At 39.8% G+C, this 14,859-nt stretch overlaps 1 protein-coding gene and 1 long non-coding RNA gene across 41 annotated transcripts in view; one reads left to right on the top strand and one right to left on the bottom strand.

Annotated features, from left to right (window-relative positions):
* The window catches only part of DST (dystonin), a 440,625-nt gene that overhangs the window by 254,864 nt on the left and 170,902 nt on the right, over nt 1-14,859 (top strand). For all 39 annotated transcript variants that reach the window (XR_011530133.1, XR_011530132.1, XR_011530131.1 and 36 more), the window contains 2 exons: nt 14,485-14,597; nt 14,693-14,799. Coding sequence is in view for 36 of the 39 variants with exons in the window: in XM_070586335.1 (XP_070442436.1) it covers nt 14,485-14,597; nt 14,693-14,799 (220 nt within the window). In the remaining 3 variants the exon portion in view is untranslated. The remainder of the gene's footprint in view (nt 1-14,484; nt 14,598-14,692; nt 14,800-14,859) is intronic.
* LOC103547838 (uncharacterized) overlaps nt 1-14,859 on the bottom strand; it is a 32,027-nt gene that overhangs the window by 2,285 nt on the left and 14,883 nt on the right. The window contains exons 1-2 of one of the 2 annotated variants that reach the window (XR_544113.2): nt 3,227-3,276; nt 1,364-1,449 (exon numbers count right to left, since the gene is read on the bottom strand). This is a non-coding gene — a long non-coding RNA (uncharacterized lncRNA). Of the gene's footprint in view, nt 1-1,363; nt 1,450-3,226; nt 3,277-14,859 lie in introns of those variants that run through there. The other variant, XR_011530146.1, reaches the window with a different exon arrangement.

Raw genomic sequence — 14,859 nt, 5'->3', positions numbered from 1 at the left:
GGCACAGCATCGCTCAGCGTGAAAACACATCTGCCTGAGCAGGCGTGGACATGAATGTGCGCCCACAGCCAGAAAGAACAAGGCGGGTGTTCTTGCACAAAGTGTGCAGCAGGGCCGGGCCAACCTAGGATGGCCACATGGGAAGATACTCAGAATGGCAAGACTGAAATGCTGCGGTTGGGGGGGTGTGTTTTGAAGAAAGATTGTTTCTGCCTACTAGTTTCTGCTTGTCCTATTCTTATTTTTAATTTATCCCCTTCATTCATTTCAATCTCCTTTTAAGGCCCCTGGCGTTCTTTTTATCAGCATTTTAAAAATATATTACCCAAGTAAGATGCAACATGTTTGAAGTAGGTTGTATTCAGGAGCATGCTTTTAAATATTTTCTAGTTAGGCAGCCAGGAATGTTTCACTTGTCTGAGTGTGTGGTTGGGTGGCAGTTATTTTTTTCATTGTTTGCATTTTGAATTAGAATTTAATGGGGCCACCACTTTCATTATATTAAGTGTGTAACGATGCTGCGATTGGGAAGGTCAGACTGCCAGGCTGTGGTCAGAGTCATGGTGTTTAATAGTATGACCTGGAGGCCCGTGATTCAGCCACGTGCTTGGATTCCGTCACACCTTACAAGCTCAACCGGATTGAACTGGTTTAATGCAGGGAGGAGGCCCTTTAGGGTTTGAAATGTTCCCATAGGAAGTTGGATTCCGCTGACTAGATGATTGTTTTCCCTCAGAAGCTGGAGTGCCCTCAGGCTGCAGAACCCAGAGCTATGGGTGTGTGTACGTGTGTGTGCACACACCCAGGTGTGGGCCTGCTTTGTGTGGCCACGGGCTGGGCACAGACACAGAGCCCTGAAGGTTATTCATCTTTTGGAAAGTTGTTGAGTATTTCAGTTTGTGTGGCAAAAACAGATTGCTTATTTACCTTACCCAGCAAACTCAAAACAGTTGAACTCTTGAGGGCCTAAATGGGTAACTTGTAACCATTCTCGTGTTTTTAAATCCGTGGAGAGCTCGCATGCACTGCCTGTAATGCGTCTGCGTCCAGGCGAGGTGTATGAGTGTCCACATCCCGTGACCGTTTTTAGTGTATCTGTGTATTTTTACGTGCAGTTTTAGGGATATGGTTTGGCGTGTAAAGACTCAGAGGAAGCATCTGCTTCTGTTACCTTCTTTCTGTGTTCCTGGCTCTCTTCCTCAGATTACTTTACAGAAATTCTCTAATACGTTCCAAGCCTTCCATTATCGTATGAAATAGATCCTCACAGACATGAAGTAAGGCATTGCCCCAATTCTCCTACTTCCGTTTTTGAGTCAGAAAACTGACAAAGTGACACAGCCACGATAGGAAGAAGGCTCACCTGTCGGTCCCCTCACGAAAGCTGGTAAATTCAGTAGCACTCTCTGCAGGAGGTGCTCCTTAGCACAGTCCTACTTTTTCTTGTATCTGTGATTGAAGAAAAAAAAAAAAAAGCAAGTAACCGGAAATGCAATACGTTAACATAATGAAACATTCAAATAGAATGAGAGAGTCTGTACTGAAATGTAATTTCTTTCCCCAGATTCCTAGTCCCTTTCCCCGAGACAACCACTGTTAAGTTTCTTTCATATTCTTCTAGAAGTTTTCTATGAGTATGCAAACACCTATTTTTCTTTTTAGGGGGAAGGTTCAGCTTTATTGAGATATAATGTACATAAGCACCTAATCTTGAACATGTATATAATTTTTTTCTACAACACAAATGAGAGAATAGTATATATATGTTATTTCACATTTTTTTCTTTTTCTCCTTAATTTATTTTGGACGTCTTTCCATATCAGCTCAAATAGGTTTACCTTATTCTCTTAAATACTGCATAGTATTCTACTGTATAGATGTAACATAATTTATTTAATAGCATCTTAATGATGGACATTATGTTTGTTGCTTTTAAAAAAAATGTATTGGACTTTGTATGTGTCTTTGTGCAGATATGTGACTATGACTGTAAGATAAGTTCCTAGAAGTAGAATTTCTAGGTGAAAGAGTAATGCATTTAAAATTTTAAGACATGTATCTAAATTGTCTGCCAAGAGGGTTGCATTGATACATACCCCCTCTGTACTGTTTCCCCTCCAGGATGCCTTTGAGAAAGAAACACTTCCTTCCTTTGTTAATTGCATTCTAGTAGCCCTAAACCCCATTCAGTTTTTTCTCTTCTTCTTTTTCTAATTTACCCCTTTATTCATAAACTTGTTTTTCTTTGGCTTTTAAAGTGTGTGCCAGAGCTGAAATTGCAGGCCTGTGTTTCCCTCTGTTTGGTGTCCAAGCTGTTAGTCTAAACATGTGTGTGTTAGAGTTTAGGGGAAAAAAATGACCAAATAAGTTGGCACAATTCAGAGTGATGTGATCATCTAAGAAGTTAGAATACCGTAGTGGGGGCTGTCTTGAGATCACATTGAGAGAGTGCCTATCACAATGCTGGAGATTTAGGAAGTATGTAGGAAATGTCAGTCTCCTCGGCTCCTCATTTGCTGCTCCCCATCCCCTAATCAGCACATGTGACTAGAAAGCCTGAGCGAAGATGGGCTTCGATTAAAGCCTCCCCTTATTTTGGAACCTGCATCCTCCTTCAGCATCTCCTCCCTTTCTCTTACATGAAGATTTCTCTTATATTGCGGGAACGGCCAGCACATCTTCACTCCATCTATTTTTCTGTGCTAGTCCATCTATTTTGTTACAACACTTCTTTTATTTTGACTCGTTTATAGATTCATATTCTTAGGTTTTTCAGTGGTACAACGTAGTTTAATATTTTATTTTCTACCAGAGTAAAAACTAAATTGCTTCATTCCCTGATTTTTGAGGGGAGGGTGGTATTTATCCCCTAGTCACTCAGGTTTACTTACAATTTACTCTCATAAGTTCACTAACATAGAGGTACTGAAGGAGTTACTTCTTTATCAAAATCAATACTGTTGCCTGTATTGATTGAAATCTGTGAGGTGGTTATGGGGTTGATTGTTCTTTGTGAAGGGAGAGTCGTAATTCACTAAGTATCTTTTAATTTCTGAGGCTGTTGGATTCCAGTCTTGAAGTGCTAAGAGAGCTTGCCGTAAATTATAGCGCTTCTCGTTCTTTGCTTTCTGCCTTGTCATTAGTAGAGAGTCACTTTGTGGAAAGAAATAGGAAGAATATTTGAATTCAACTCAGGTATCTAGTTTTGAGAAAAGGGAAAATTACCTTCTTAGCTTGTGGCCATCTTGGAGTTCTTGGCTTTGTTTCTTTCAACAGTATATGCCCAAATATGAGCAGAAAGACTGTCTACACCCTATTACGCAACTGTGGGTGGGTCTCTTGCATGTTCGTGTTTATTTGCTGGGGGAGAGGGGACGACCCTGTTACACATTCCCTGTACCTCCCCCCAGGGGAGGGGGCTCAGGTGAGATGCTTTTTGCACCAATCAGAACAGTCGGAATACGCTAAGCCTGAACATGATTTAATCCGAACACTCATCTTCAGGAATTTGTTATGGTAACTGCTCTGGCATCGTAGAAGTGAGGGCTATTTAGCGCATATTCTTGCTGTGCGATCTAGTGAAGAGCAGATGTAAGTGACATGTGTATGTGGCTTCATGCATCTGTGTGTGAGTTGGTGAGCTGTGTTCTGGAGTACAGAGGTGGTTCTAAGACTCATCTCCAGGTAGATGGAGTGGGTTTTTTTGTTTGTTTTTTTTTTTTACTCCCACAGAATCCTTTCCAGTTCCTTGCATGCTGCTGAGTATATACTAATTTTCCAGCAAAACCTGACCCTGCATGAGCCCAGCTATCTGCTTTGTCTGTGCACGTACCCAAGCCGTCAAGCGCACCAGCGAAAGTCCTAACTGCAGGGTAGATTGGTTTCACTATAACTTCATGATTACCGGCCTCAAAGGGTTCTGACCAGCAGCAGTCTTTTTCCATCTGTTAATTCACTCCTCCCCGCCTCCCCCCACCTGTCCTCTTCTTCCCTCACCATTAACTGATGATCTCAATTCCTGCTGTCAGAGAAAATTGAAGCCAGCAAGTGGAAAGTCTTTGCTTTTGCTGTCAAGGATACAAACCTACCTTCATTTGCATCCGTCCTTGCAGTCTTTGCTTCTGTTTAACAGAGGACTCCTCTCTCCACCAATCCCCACTCTGGTCTGGCTTCTGCCCCACAGCCACCACAGCGCTTTTCTAGGGTCGTGAGTGCCTTCTGTGTGGCTGAATCCCGTGGACCTTTTTTGGGCCCTATCTTTCCTACTTCTCAGTATTTGGCCCCATTGACCATTGTTTTCTTCTTGAAATACTTTTTTTCTTTAGCTTTGTGGCACTGCACGTCCCTGGTTTTTCCCATTTCTTGGGCTGCTCCTGCCTAGTTCCCTTTTCAGACTCAGCCTCTTTCACAAGGCCAGTAAATGTGCAATTTTTCGAGGTTGCCTGTTCGACGTTCTCCTTTCTCTCTCTGTTAACCCTCACCCATGCCTACACCCCTCATGACGATAGCCAGTGTTATAAAACTGAGTTCTGTGGGGGGGATTTGACCTTCTCAGTATCTCCTGGCCTGCCCACTTCTCCCCACTGCTGCTGCATTCTTTTGCAAGTCACCCTAGTCTCCTACCTGGATTCTGTGGGAGCACTTTCACCACTTTAAATTTCTTCTCCATGTGACTTCAGATCTGATCACTTAATCTCTTATAATCCTCCTTAATGCATTTTAAAGGTTTTCCTTCGTTCTTAGAAAAATGTTCAAAATCCTTTAAGAAGTTCGTAAGATTCTGCATCATCTTGGCCCCTGCAGTCCATCCGGCCTCCTCTCTCAGCATGTTCCCCTTGCTGCTGGCTCCTCGCCCATGCGCTGGTCTCCTTGTCCTTGAGCTCCTTGCAAGCACAGAGCATGTGTGTGCTTTTCCCCTCTCCCTGGCTTTCCTCTGCAGCCAGCTTGTCTCCGGTTTACTCTCGAGCTCCCTTTGGAGCTATGAGCTCCATAGACACAGTGCCTGTGTTCTTAGTGCCTCACTGCCCGGCACATGGTAGATGCTTTTTAAATATTGAGTGAACAAATGAACTTGCTGGTTTGTTGGCTTGGAAGAGTTATTTATAATTAGCATACCAAGTTATGCCTTCTCTGATTACATTTTATTACATTGCTTATGTGCCAGTGGATTTAATAGCCTGTGTACATTGCTCTTTGTACTCAGATTCACAAGTGCTTTCACACGAATCTTCTCTTGAGACTTGGGGCACATCAGCTGGGTTCTTTAAACCTTATGCCAGTGACACCCCAAAATACCCTTCCTCCATCTCCACAAGGATTTCTGGATGCTTCTTAGGGATAAATGGAATTCTAGATGATTCTTGAAATTCCTGATTTTTCTGTAATTCCTGATTTGCATTTTTTGTAGAAGGGAACTGAGATACAGGTTTCTGGATGTGTGTTTGAAATCAAACGGAGAGCAAGTTAGGAGTAAATCATAGGACACCTGAATCATGGCCCCATTACTTTTTCCCATCTCATTATAGCCTTTTCTCTCAAGTATGTAAAAATTGTCTTTTAAAAATTTTTAAGTTTTGGGGCCGGCCCCATGGCTGAGTGGTTAAGTTTGCGTGCTCTGCTGCAGCGGCCCAGGGTTCGGATCCTGGGCGTGGACATGGCACCGCTGGTCAGGCCACGTTGAGGTGGCATCCCACATCCCACAACTAGAAGTACCTGCTACTAAGATATACAACTGTGTACAGGGAGGGTTGGGGAGATAAAGCAGAAAAAAAAAAAAAGATTGGCAACAGTTGTTAGCCCAGGTGCCAATCTTAAAAACAAAAAAAATTAAGTTTTAAAAACTGTGGTAAAATATACATAACATAAAATTCATCATCTTAACCATTTTAGAGTGTCACTGATGTTAAATACATTCACCTTGTTTGCAACCATCACCACCATGCATCTCAAAAACTCTTTTCATCTTGGAAAACTGAAATTTGTGTCCCCATTAAACAATAACTCCCCATTCCCCCCTCCCCCAGCCCCTGGTGACCACCTTTCTACATTTTTTTAATCTGAGAAAAGTTGCTCAATGTCCTTTCAGATGATTAGATATCTCAAATCACAAACTTTAAGGTTTTTTTTTTCTTTTTTGGTGAGGAAGATTGGCCCTGAGCTAACATCTGTTGCCAGTCTTCTTCTTTTTGCTTGAGGAATATTGTCCCTGAGCTAACATCCATGGCAATCTTCCTCTATTTTGTATGTGGGATGCTGCCACAGCACAGCTTGATGAGCACTGTATAGCTCTGCTCCGGGGAAGTGAATCCCAGGATTCCAGAGTGGAGCACTCGAACCTAACCGCTACCTGACTGGGCTGGTCCCAAGTGTTTTTTTTTTTCTTTTTTTAAATTTTTTATTGAGTTAATGATAGGTTACAATCTTGTGAAATTTCAGTTTATATTATTGTCTGTCAGTTGTGTTGTAGGTGCAACCCTTCACCCTTTGTGCCCACCCCCCACCCCCCCCTTTCCCCTGGTAGCCACTAATCTCTTCTCTTTGTCCACAGGTTTAAATTCCTCATATGAGTGGAGTCATACAGAGATTGTCCTATTCTATCTGGCTTATTTCACTTAACGTAATTCCTTCAAGGTCCATCCATGTTGTTGCAAATGGGACAATTTTGTTCTTTTTTTATGGCTGAGTAGTATTCCATTGTATATATATATCACATCTTCTTTATCCATTCGTCTGTTGATGGGCACTTAGGTTGCTTCCATGTCTTGGCTATTGTAAATAATGCTGCAATGAACATTGGGGTGCATGGGACTCTTGGAATTGCTGACTTCAAGCTCTCTGGATAGATACCCAGTAGTGGAATAGCTGTATCATATGGTATTTCTATTTTTAATTTTTTGAGGCATCTCTGTACTGTTTTCCATAGTGGCTGCACCAGTTTGGATTCCCACCAGCAGTGTATGAGGGTTCCTTTTTCTCCACAACCTCTCCAACATTTGTTACTATTTGTTTTAGTTATTTTTATCATTCTAATGGGTGTAAGGTGATATCTTAGTGTAGTTTTGATTTGCATTTCCCTGATGATCGGTGATGATGAACATCTTTTCATGTGCCTATTGGCCATCAGTATATCTTCTTTGGAGAAATGTCTGTTCATATCTCCTGCCCATTTTTTGATCGGGTTGTTTAATTTTTTGTTGTTGAGTTGTGTGAGTTCTTTATATATTATGGATATTAAGCCTTTGTCGGATGTATTACTTGCAAATATTTTTTCCCAGTTAGTGGATTGTGTTTTTGTTTCAATCCTGTTTTCCCTTGCCTTGAAGATGAAGTCCCATTTGTTTATTCTGTCTATTGTTTCCCTTGTCTGAGAAGACATGGTGTCTGGAAAGATCCTTTTAATACTGATGTCAAAGAGTGTACTGCCTACATTTTCTTCTAGAAGCCTTATGATTTCAGGTCTTAGCTTTAGGTCTTTGATCCATTTTGAGTTTATTTTGGTGAATGGTGAAAAAGAATGGTCAATTTTCATTCTTTTACATGTGGCTTTCCAGTTTTCCCAGCACCATTTGTTGAAAAGACTTTCTTTTCTCCATTGTATGCCCTCAGCTCCTTTGTCGAAGATTAGCTGTCCATAGATGTGTGGTTTTCTTTCTGGGCTTTCAATTCTGTTCCATTGATCTGTGCACCTGTTTTTGGACCAGTACCATGCTCTTTTGATTACTGTAGCTTTGTAGTATGTTTTGAAGTCAGGGATTGTGATGCCTCCAGCTGTGTTCTTTTTTCTCAGGATTGCTTTAGCAATTCAGGGTCTTTTGTTGCCCCGTATGAATTTTAGGATTCTTTGTTCTATTTCTGTAAAGAATGTCATTGGGATTCTGATTGGGTTGGTGTTGAATCTGTAGATTGCTTTAGGTAGAATGGACATTTTAACTATGTTTATCCTTCCAATCCATATGCGTGGAGTGTCTTTCCATCTCTTTTATGTCGTCATCCATTTCTTTCAGAAAAGCCTTGTAATTTTCATTGTATAGGTCTTTCACTTCCTTAGTTAAATTCACCCCGAGGTATTTTATTCTTTTTGTTGCTATTGTGAAAGGTACTGTGTTCTTGAGTTCTTTTCTGTTGGTTCATTATTAGAGTATAGAAATGCTACTGATTTTATGTAAGTCGATTTTATACCCTGCAACTTTGCTGTAGTTGTTGATTACTTCTAAAAATTTTCCAATGGATTCTTTGGGGTTTTCTATAATATAAGATCATATCGTCTGCAAACAGCGAGAGTTTCACTTATTCTTCCCCATTTGGATTCCTTTTATTCCTTTTTCTTGCCTGATTGCTCTGGCCAGGACCTCCAGAACTATGTTAAATAAGAGTGGTGATAGAGGGCATCCTTGTCTCATTTCTGTTCTCAGGGGGATGGCGCTGAGTTTTTGCCCATTGAGAATGATGTTGGCTGTGGGTTTGTCATATATGGCCTTTATTATGTTGAGGTAGTTCCCTTCTATCCCCATTTTGTTCAGAGTTTTTATCATAAATAGCTGTTGGATCTTGTCAAATGCTTTCTCTGCATCTATTGAGATGATCATGTGGTTTTTATTCCTCAGTTTGTTGATGTGGTGTATCACATTGATTGATTTGTGGATGTTCAACCATCCCTGTGTCCCTGGTATGAATCCCACTTGATCATGATGTATGATCCTTTTGATGAATTGCTGAATTCTGGTTGCCAAAATTTTGTTGAGAATTTTTGCATCTATGTTTGGTCCCAAGGGGTTTTTGATTTTGATTAAAGAAAAATATCTGGGGCTGGCCTGGTTGCCTAGTGGTTAAGTTCATGTGCTCCACTTAGGTGGCCCAGGTTTGTGAACTTGGATTCCATGTGCGGACTTATGCACTGCTCATCAAACCATGCTGTGGTGGTGTCCCAGATACAAAGTAGAGGAAGAAAGGCACAGATGTTAGCTCAGGGACCATCTTCCTCACCAAAAAAAAAAAAAAAAAAAAAAAAAAAATCTGTTACCAAATGCTGTCTTTTCCAGACTTCATCATTTTACACGGTATTCCCGAGTTCAGCCAACATGTAATGTCCACCCGCCCTCCCATCCCCAATCCTAAACGTGTTCTTTTCCTCTAGATTTAAACAATAAAAATCAATACTTGAAAAGAGTGGAAAGCTTCACCGTCTCCTCCTGAAGGTGTCAGGCAGTGGGCATGCTTGTGTTTGTATGTGCTTTGCGTTGTCTTGTACATAATTATCTGCTAGTACTTTGGATTTTCTTGTCAATACAAAATGTTGGTAATTTTGAAAGAAAATGAAAGATTTATTAGAGACAAGAGGAATTCTAAGATGGTTTAGTTCCCAAACATGCCTGATCAGAATTCCTGGGCGGAGGGACCCTTGTTAAAATGCAGATGACCAGGCCTTTGTCTATATTCTGGTCAGTCTGGATCAGGGCACTAAAACCACTCCCGGGGTGGGAAACAATGGTATAATAAATAGTGAGGAGTACTGTTTTGGTAACAACCTGAAACTGCATCTTATTTCTTATAATTTATTTTTCTGAGTATGCCAGTACACACATGCACTCCTGCCCACACTTTCTTGTGTTTCTTTATGGGTATTACCGTCATCATCATCATTTTCCTCAGTAGTAGAAGCATGAATTCTTCTGTATTTTCTTTATTTTGGTTTTTCAGCTTCTTATGAGATGTTACTATTTGGTCAGTTCTCGGGTTGTAATGGCAGCATAGTGTAACAGACTGCTCAGGCTTTGGATCGGGAGCGACCTGGGTTCAAATCCTGACTGCCTCTTGTCAGATTGGGCTCTTGTTCAAGTTATGAAACTTCCTTAAGCTTCGGTTTTTTCAGCTTTAAATTCAGGGTGATAACACAACCTGCTGCTTAGGGTCGTTGAGAGGATTCAGGGAGATAATACCTTTACAGCCCTCAGTGTGTTGCCTGCCGCTTAGTACGTATCAATACATGTTAATGCCTGTTGTTTTGTTATGATGATTATTTTATAAGGCATGCCAACTGGCAACTTTACTAAACGTTGAGGGCACATGAGAGCATAAGAAGGGAAGATTCAGAACCTAGAAGCAGTAATTTATGTTTTTTGAAACTTTATAATGTATCCCTTACTTGTTTTCACCCCATACCTATTTTCCAGATTGTTTTCAGCAGAGAAAAGCCTTTAGGAAACCTCAAAAAGATCCACATTTGTTTAGATTATGGAGGAGCTATGACATTGTATGCTGTTCCATGTGGATTTTGACCAGGATTTGAAATCCTGATTGGAAGCCAGAGATGGTGGCTTTGTCTGTAGAAATTAGTGATAAAAAAAGAAAAGGAACAAACGTAGGATGGAAAATGTCTCCAGAAGTAATGAATCAATGATACCTTCCAATCCCCAAAGCTGATTCATTCCTTTGTTATTCATTCATTCCTCAAACCTTCATGTCCTGGGCATTATACTAGATATTGAAGATATAAATAAACGTGGATAAAACACAGGCTCTGCCCTCAGGGGGCCCACGGTCTAATGTGAGAGACGGATAAATGCATAGTTATATCAAATTGCGGTGAATACAGAAATAAAGGTAGAGAGAGCATTTGGGACCAGAGAAAAGCATTTCCTGGAGGAGATGATGGTGGAACCAAGTCTTCTAGGAAGAATTTGAGTTAACCAGGTCATGTCAAATGTGGGGGTGAGGGATGCTGTGGACATTTCTTGAGCAAAGGAAAGAGGCAAGGAAAACCCCATGTGATAATGTTTTGTATTGAGAAGTGAACTCTGCTCCTCTCCTGCCATCATGACTCATAAAAGGGAAATTTCTCAAATATAGTCATGATAAGGGTTCAGATCCCCAGTAGCCAAAACTTATGTCTGTATCCACTCAATAAATAATTACTAAGTGGCAATTGAGAACCAGTATAATTGAGCAAACTCTATGAATTTAAATCAGTGTTTTCAGACTTTGAAAAAAAATTCCTGATTTGGGCTCTGACTATTGGTATTTCTTATATCTGTCCTTTCAGCTATTGTCACATATTTGGTTCAGGATCTAGCATTCTTGTGTCTGCACAGCGTACTCTTCTCTTAGCTAATTTCACAGTGCTCCTCTAGTATGTCCCAACGGCCATTGTTAAGTACTTTCTGTCCACGTATTTTGACTTTGTCTTGTGTTCCTTCTAGTTGAGCTTGTTGGTGTGTGGCGAGATATAACGTGGAAGCCTTAGGTAGTCTCTTGTGCTAATCTTCAGCCCTTTATAACACTGTATATGTCAGATTTTCTCTCAAAATCCTATCTAATTCTCTTGTGAGCCTATATATTAATAAAATGTTGGAGGACTGGAAAGTTACTTTGGGGTGTTTGTACTGAAAAAAATCTCTCGTGCAATTTTAATGTTCCACTAGTTTGGCTATCCATTGGTGTGGGCGGCATTGGTATATTTATATTATGTATACATGTATATATCCACATACATACCTATGTATGCATAAATGCCCATTCATATATACATATATATCTATATACAGGTGGATATATGTCTATTTTGTCTAGGGAGAATGCTCTTTTAAGATGAGTGTCATATGAAAGATAAATATTACTTTTATCCAAAATTATTTTGTCTTATGGCAATAGCCATTTTGTTTGATACCTTTTTGTCCTACAGTTTTGGGACAAATTGAGGGCACTGAGCATGCATATAAGTGGTGTAAGTGGTTTACGCTTTTTGGCCTCACTTTCAATTTCATCTTTTGGTCTTATCTTGATTTCATACTTCCAATTTAAAATTTATGTTATCTCCTTGTGTTGTTATTTCTTCATAAGCTGTTTTTAATCATTTATGGAAAAAAGTGGGATATAAATATGTATTTTAAAAATTACTATTCATGATGACTAAGTCATTCAGAAAAGATTGCATTATAATAGAATAATAACACAAGTAACAGAATGGCCTCTTTTCCATAAAAAGACTACTATGTACTATTTTAGGTGGTATAGGATTATATGATTTTTAAGGGTTTCCAGAACCTAGGAAAATTAGAGTAGTTAGTGCTCAACTATCTCAACTATGGTACAGGAATGTGGTTGCCGCCTCTCCGCGCTTACAGTATAGTAGAGACTTTGGTTAGGCAAACCTAAGATGGGAATGAAATTTCCTGTTAATGTTCCACAAAAAAGAGATGTTACAGTGAAATGAGACATTTGGAATGAAAATGAAAATCTTCTGTATGTGGAAAATAGCTGAAGTTTTTAAAGGTTATATTATCCCATGAGACTAGGAGGACAGCAGGAGGGTAGACAGCGTGTGCCTCTTTGAGGAGAATGAAAGACTGAAAGTGACCACAGGATGAGGAGATGAGCTAGAAGAGGGAGGGAATTCAGAACACTTGCAGGCTGTTCCTTTTTTGTAGTGGTTTAAAATTTTTTTTTCTTTTTCACTTTTTGCTTAATGAATTCTCTTTGTCTACTGCAGTCTTTTAATGGAGGAAAACCATTGCAGTTTTTGTTCCATTAAAGTGTTAAATTCGTGATAAAAGTGGTGAGTTATCCAACCTCAGTGTATTATGCAGCTGCTTTTGTGCTGAAAGGACTATGTCATTCTGAAGGAAGTTCTGTATTTTATTCTCTTAGTCAAAAACTTGATTCTTCAATGACTTTATTCATTCTCTCTGAATTACTCATGTTTACTTTCTTTGCTAATGGCAGGGTTCGCTAACAACATGCCCTTTCTTGTTGGGAGATTTGGCAAACTCAGAAAGCCTGGTTTTTGTTTCTTCAAAATGTGTGGACTTCATCGAAACAAAAACTATTTTTTGAACTGTAGATATTTGTTTTTGTCTAGACGGTTATACACACCTGTTTAGTAATCTTGAAGTTGGCAGATTCTCCAAAATGTGAATGAAAAATGTTATTTTTAGAGGTATGTTGTCAGTGGGTTTATTGTTCCTATGATAAAAGAAGGATCGCTTTTCAGTGATCATGTTGGTGGCATGTGAAAAACAGTAAAGGATTTCCTGGGAAACGTTGGTAGATAATCGTAGCTGCGTTTCAAGGTTATGGACACTTCAAAGTGCTATAAAACTATCAGTTGATTTCTTTGCAAGTCTGCTTTCTCATCAGATAAAAATAAGAGTACCAATTGCTGTTTACCTTCCTAAATGATGTATTTTGAAAGAGTCACTCATGTAAACAGCCTTCCAAATGGTACTCAAAGTAATTTGCATTTCATTCCTCCTGCACTTACTTCTGAGCCTTTCACTCTTTCTACTGATCCCCAAGTGATTATTTTGGGCAAACCAGAATGCCTGTGGAGGTTGTAGAGAGCCTCTCCTTAGAAGTTGATAAACAGGTTCTTAGTGATTTTGAGGGTGGGTGCCACTCTTTTTGAAGGCTTTACTGTTTCACATTTGCTTCTGCATTGTTTTATTGCTTTGTTTTTGAGATATAAGTTTCCTGACAGGCTTCTGGCCTTGAGTTAAGATTCCAACTACCAATTTGCCACATTCTATATAAGGAGTATTTGAGAGTCTTTTCTTGTCTTATGTAGATAGAGCTAGCGTCAAGTATCCCTGAGGTTTAGAGTATCATGTCAATCTTACTAATTAGAAAGAGGTGAAGTCTGGTCTAGAGAGTGTGTGTGTGTTTACATGCATGCTTCTGAAGATATAAACTAATGCTTATTTTAGTTATTCATTTATGATCCCAATTACTAACTAACCAACCGACTTACCAACTTATCTGTAGATAGTTATGGAATATCTACTAAGTACATGCCACTCTATCTCAGCAGAAGGGTAAAATATGAAAATTTGTTAATACATGGTTCTTGCTGTCTTGGAGTTGACCCGTTGGGAGAGATGAGATGTGCATGCATATTAAACAGTGAATTAATAGGGCAAGGAAGTAGGATTATTCTAAATGCCAAATTGATTGGCACAGGCCCAGGAGTATAAGGAGTTCAGGAAACAGAGAGAGAAAAATGAAAGCTGGAAAGATTAGTGAGGGCTCCACAGAGGAGTCGGGGCTTGATCTCTGCTCTCGAGGATGAGTAGTGAGAAGACAATAGTGACAGGAAGGTGCATCCTGGGTGGAGGATGCCGTAAGCGTGGCATTGGACTAAGCGTAAGCTTTTTGTGTTTGGGGAGAAACATTGAGAGGCTGCTAGTTGGATTGGAAGGATGCTGTTGGAGTAGTGGAGCTTGACGAGGTTGAATGGGACGGATATTTATATATATTCTGATTATGAGGAATTTGTAGACTTTGTTGAAAGTTATATATATTCAAATTTTTATGTTTTCTTGCTGTACTTGGTTTTGACACACAAAAGTTTCTGAGAGGAGTAAGCAATATTAAAATCTTCGATGAAAATCTATATTTCAACACAGGCTTAGTATTAATATTTGCAGAAATTGTTATGTAAATATGATGTGAATTGACATGTGAGAAAACTAACAGCGTAAATTTTTTCCCAGGCCGGACCTGATCGACATGAATACTGTTGCTGTTCAAAGCAACCTTGCAAATTTAGAGCACGCTTTTTATGTAGCCGAAAAAATCGGTGTTATAAGACTTCTGGATCCTGAAGGTGAGTTGTTGTCTTGACTAGATGTAGACTGGCATGAGTGTCTGATCGGAGGTAATCTCTCAACATTTTGAAATAACTTATGCTGCTGCTTTTAGATGTCGATGTCTCCTCACCTGATGAAAAATCAGTAATAACGTATGTGTCATCTCTCTATGATGCATTTCCCAAAGTCCCGGAAGGTGGCGAAGGCATCAGTGCCAACGTGAGTACTGATTTTTCCACACAGCTGCTGATGGGTAATGACCTGTTGGCTGAGTTCTTT

This window comes from Equus przewalskii, chromosome 19 (genome assembly GCF_037783145.1).
Source record: "Equus przewalskii isolate Varuska chromosome 19, EquPr2, whole genome shotgun sequence".
In the NCBI taxonomy this organism is placed as follows: Eukaryota; Metazoa; Chordata; class Mammalia; order Perissodactyla; family Equidae; genus Equus; species Equus przewalskii.
Note: the sequence above shows the minus strand (reverse complement) of the source record. Positions and strands in the feature narration are given on the sequence as shown.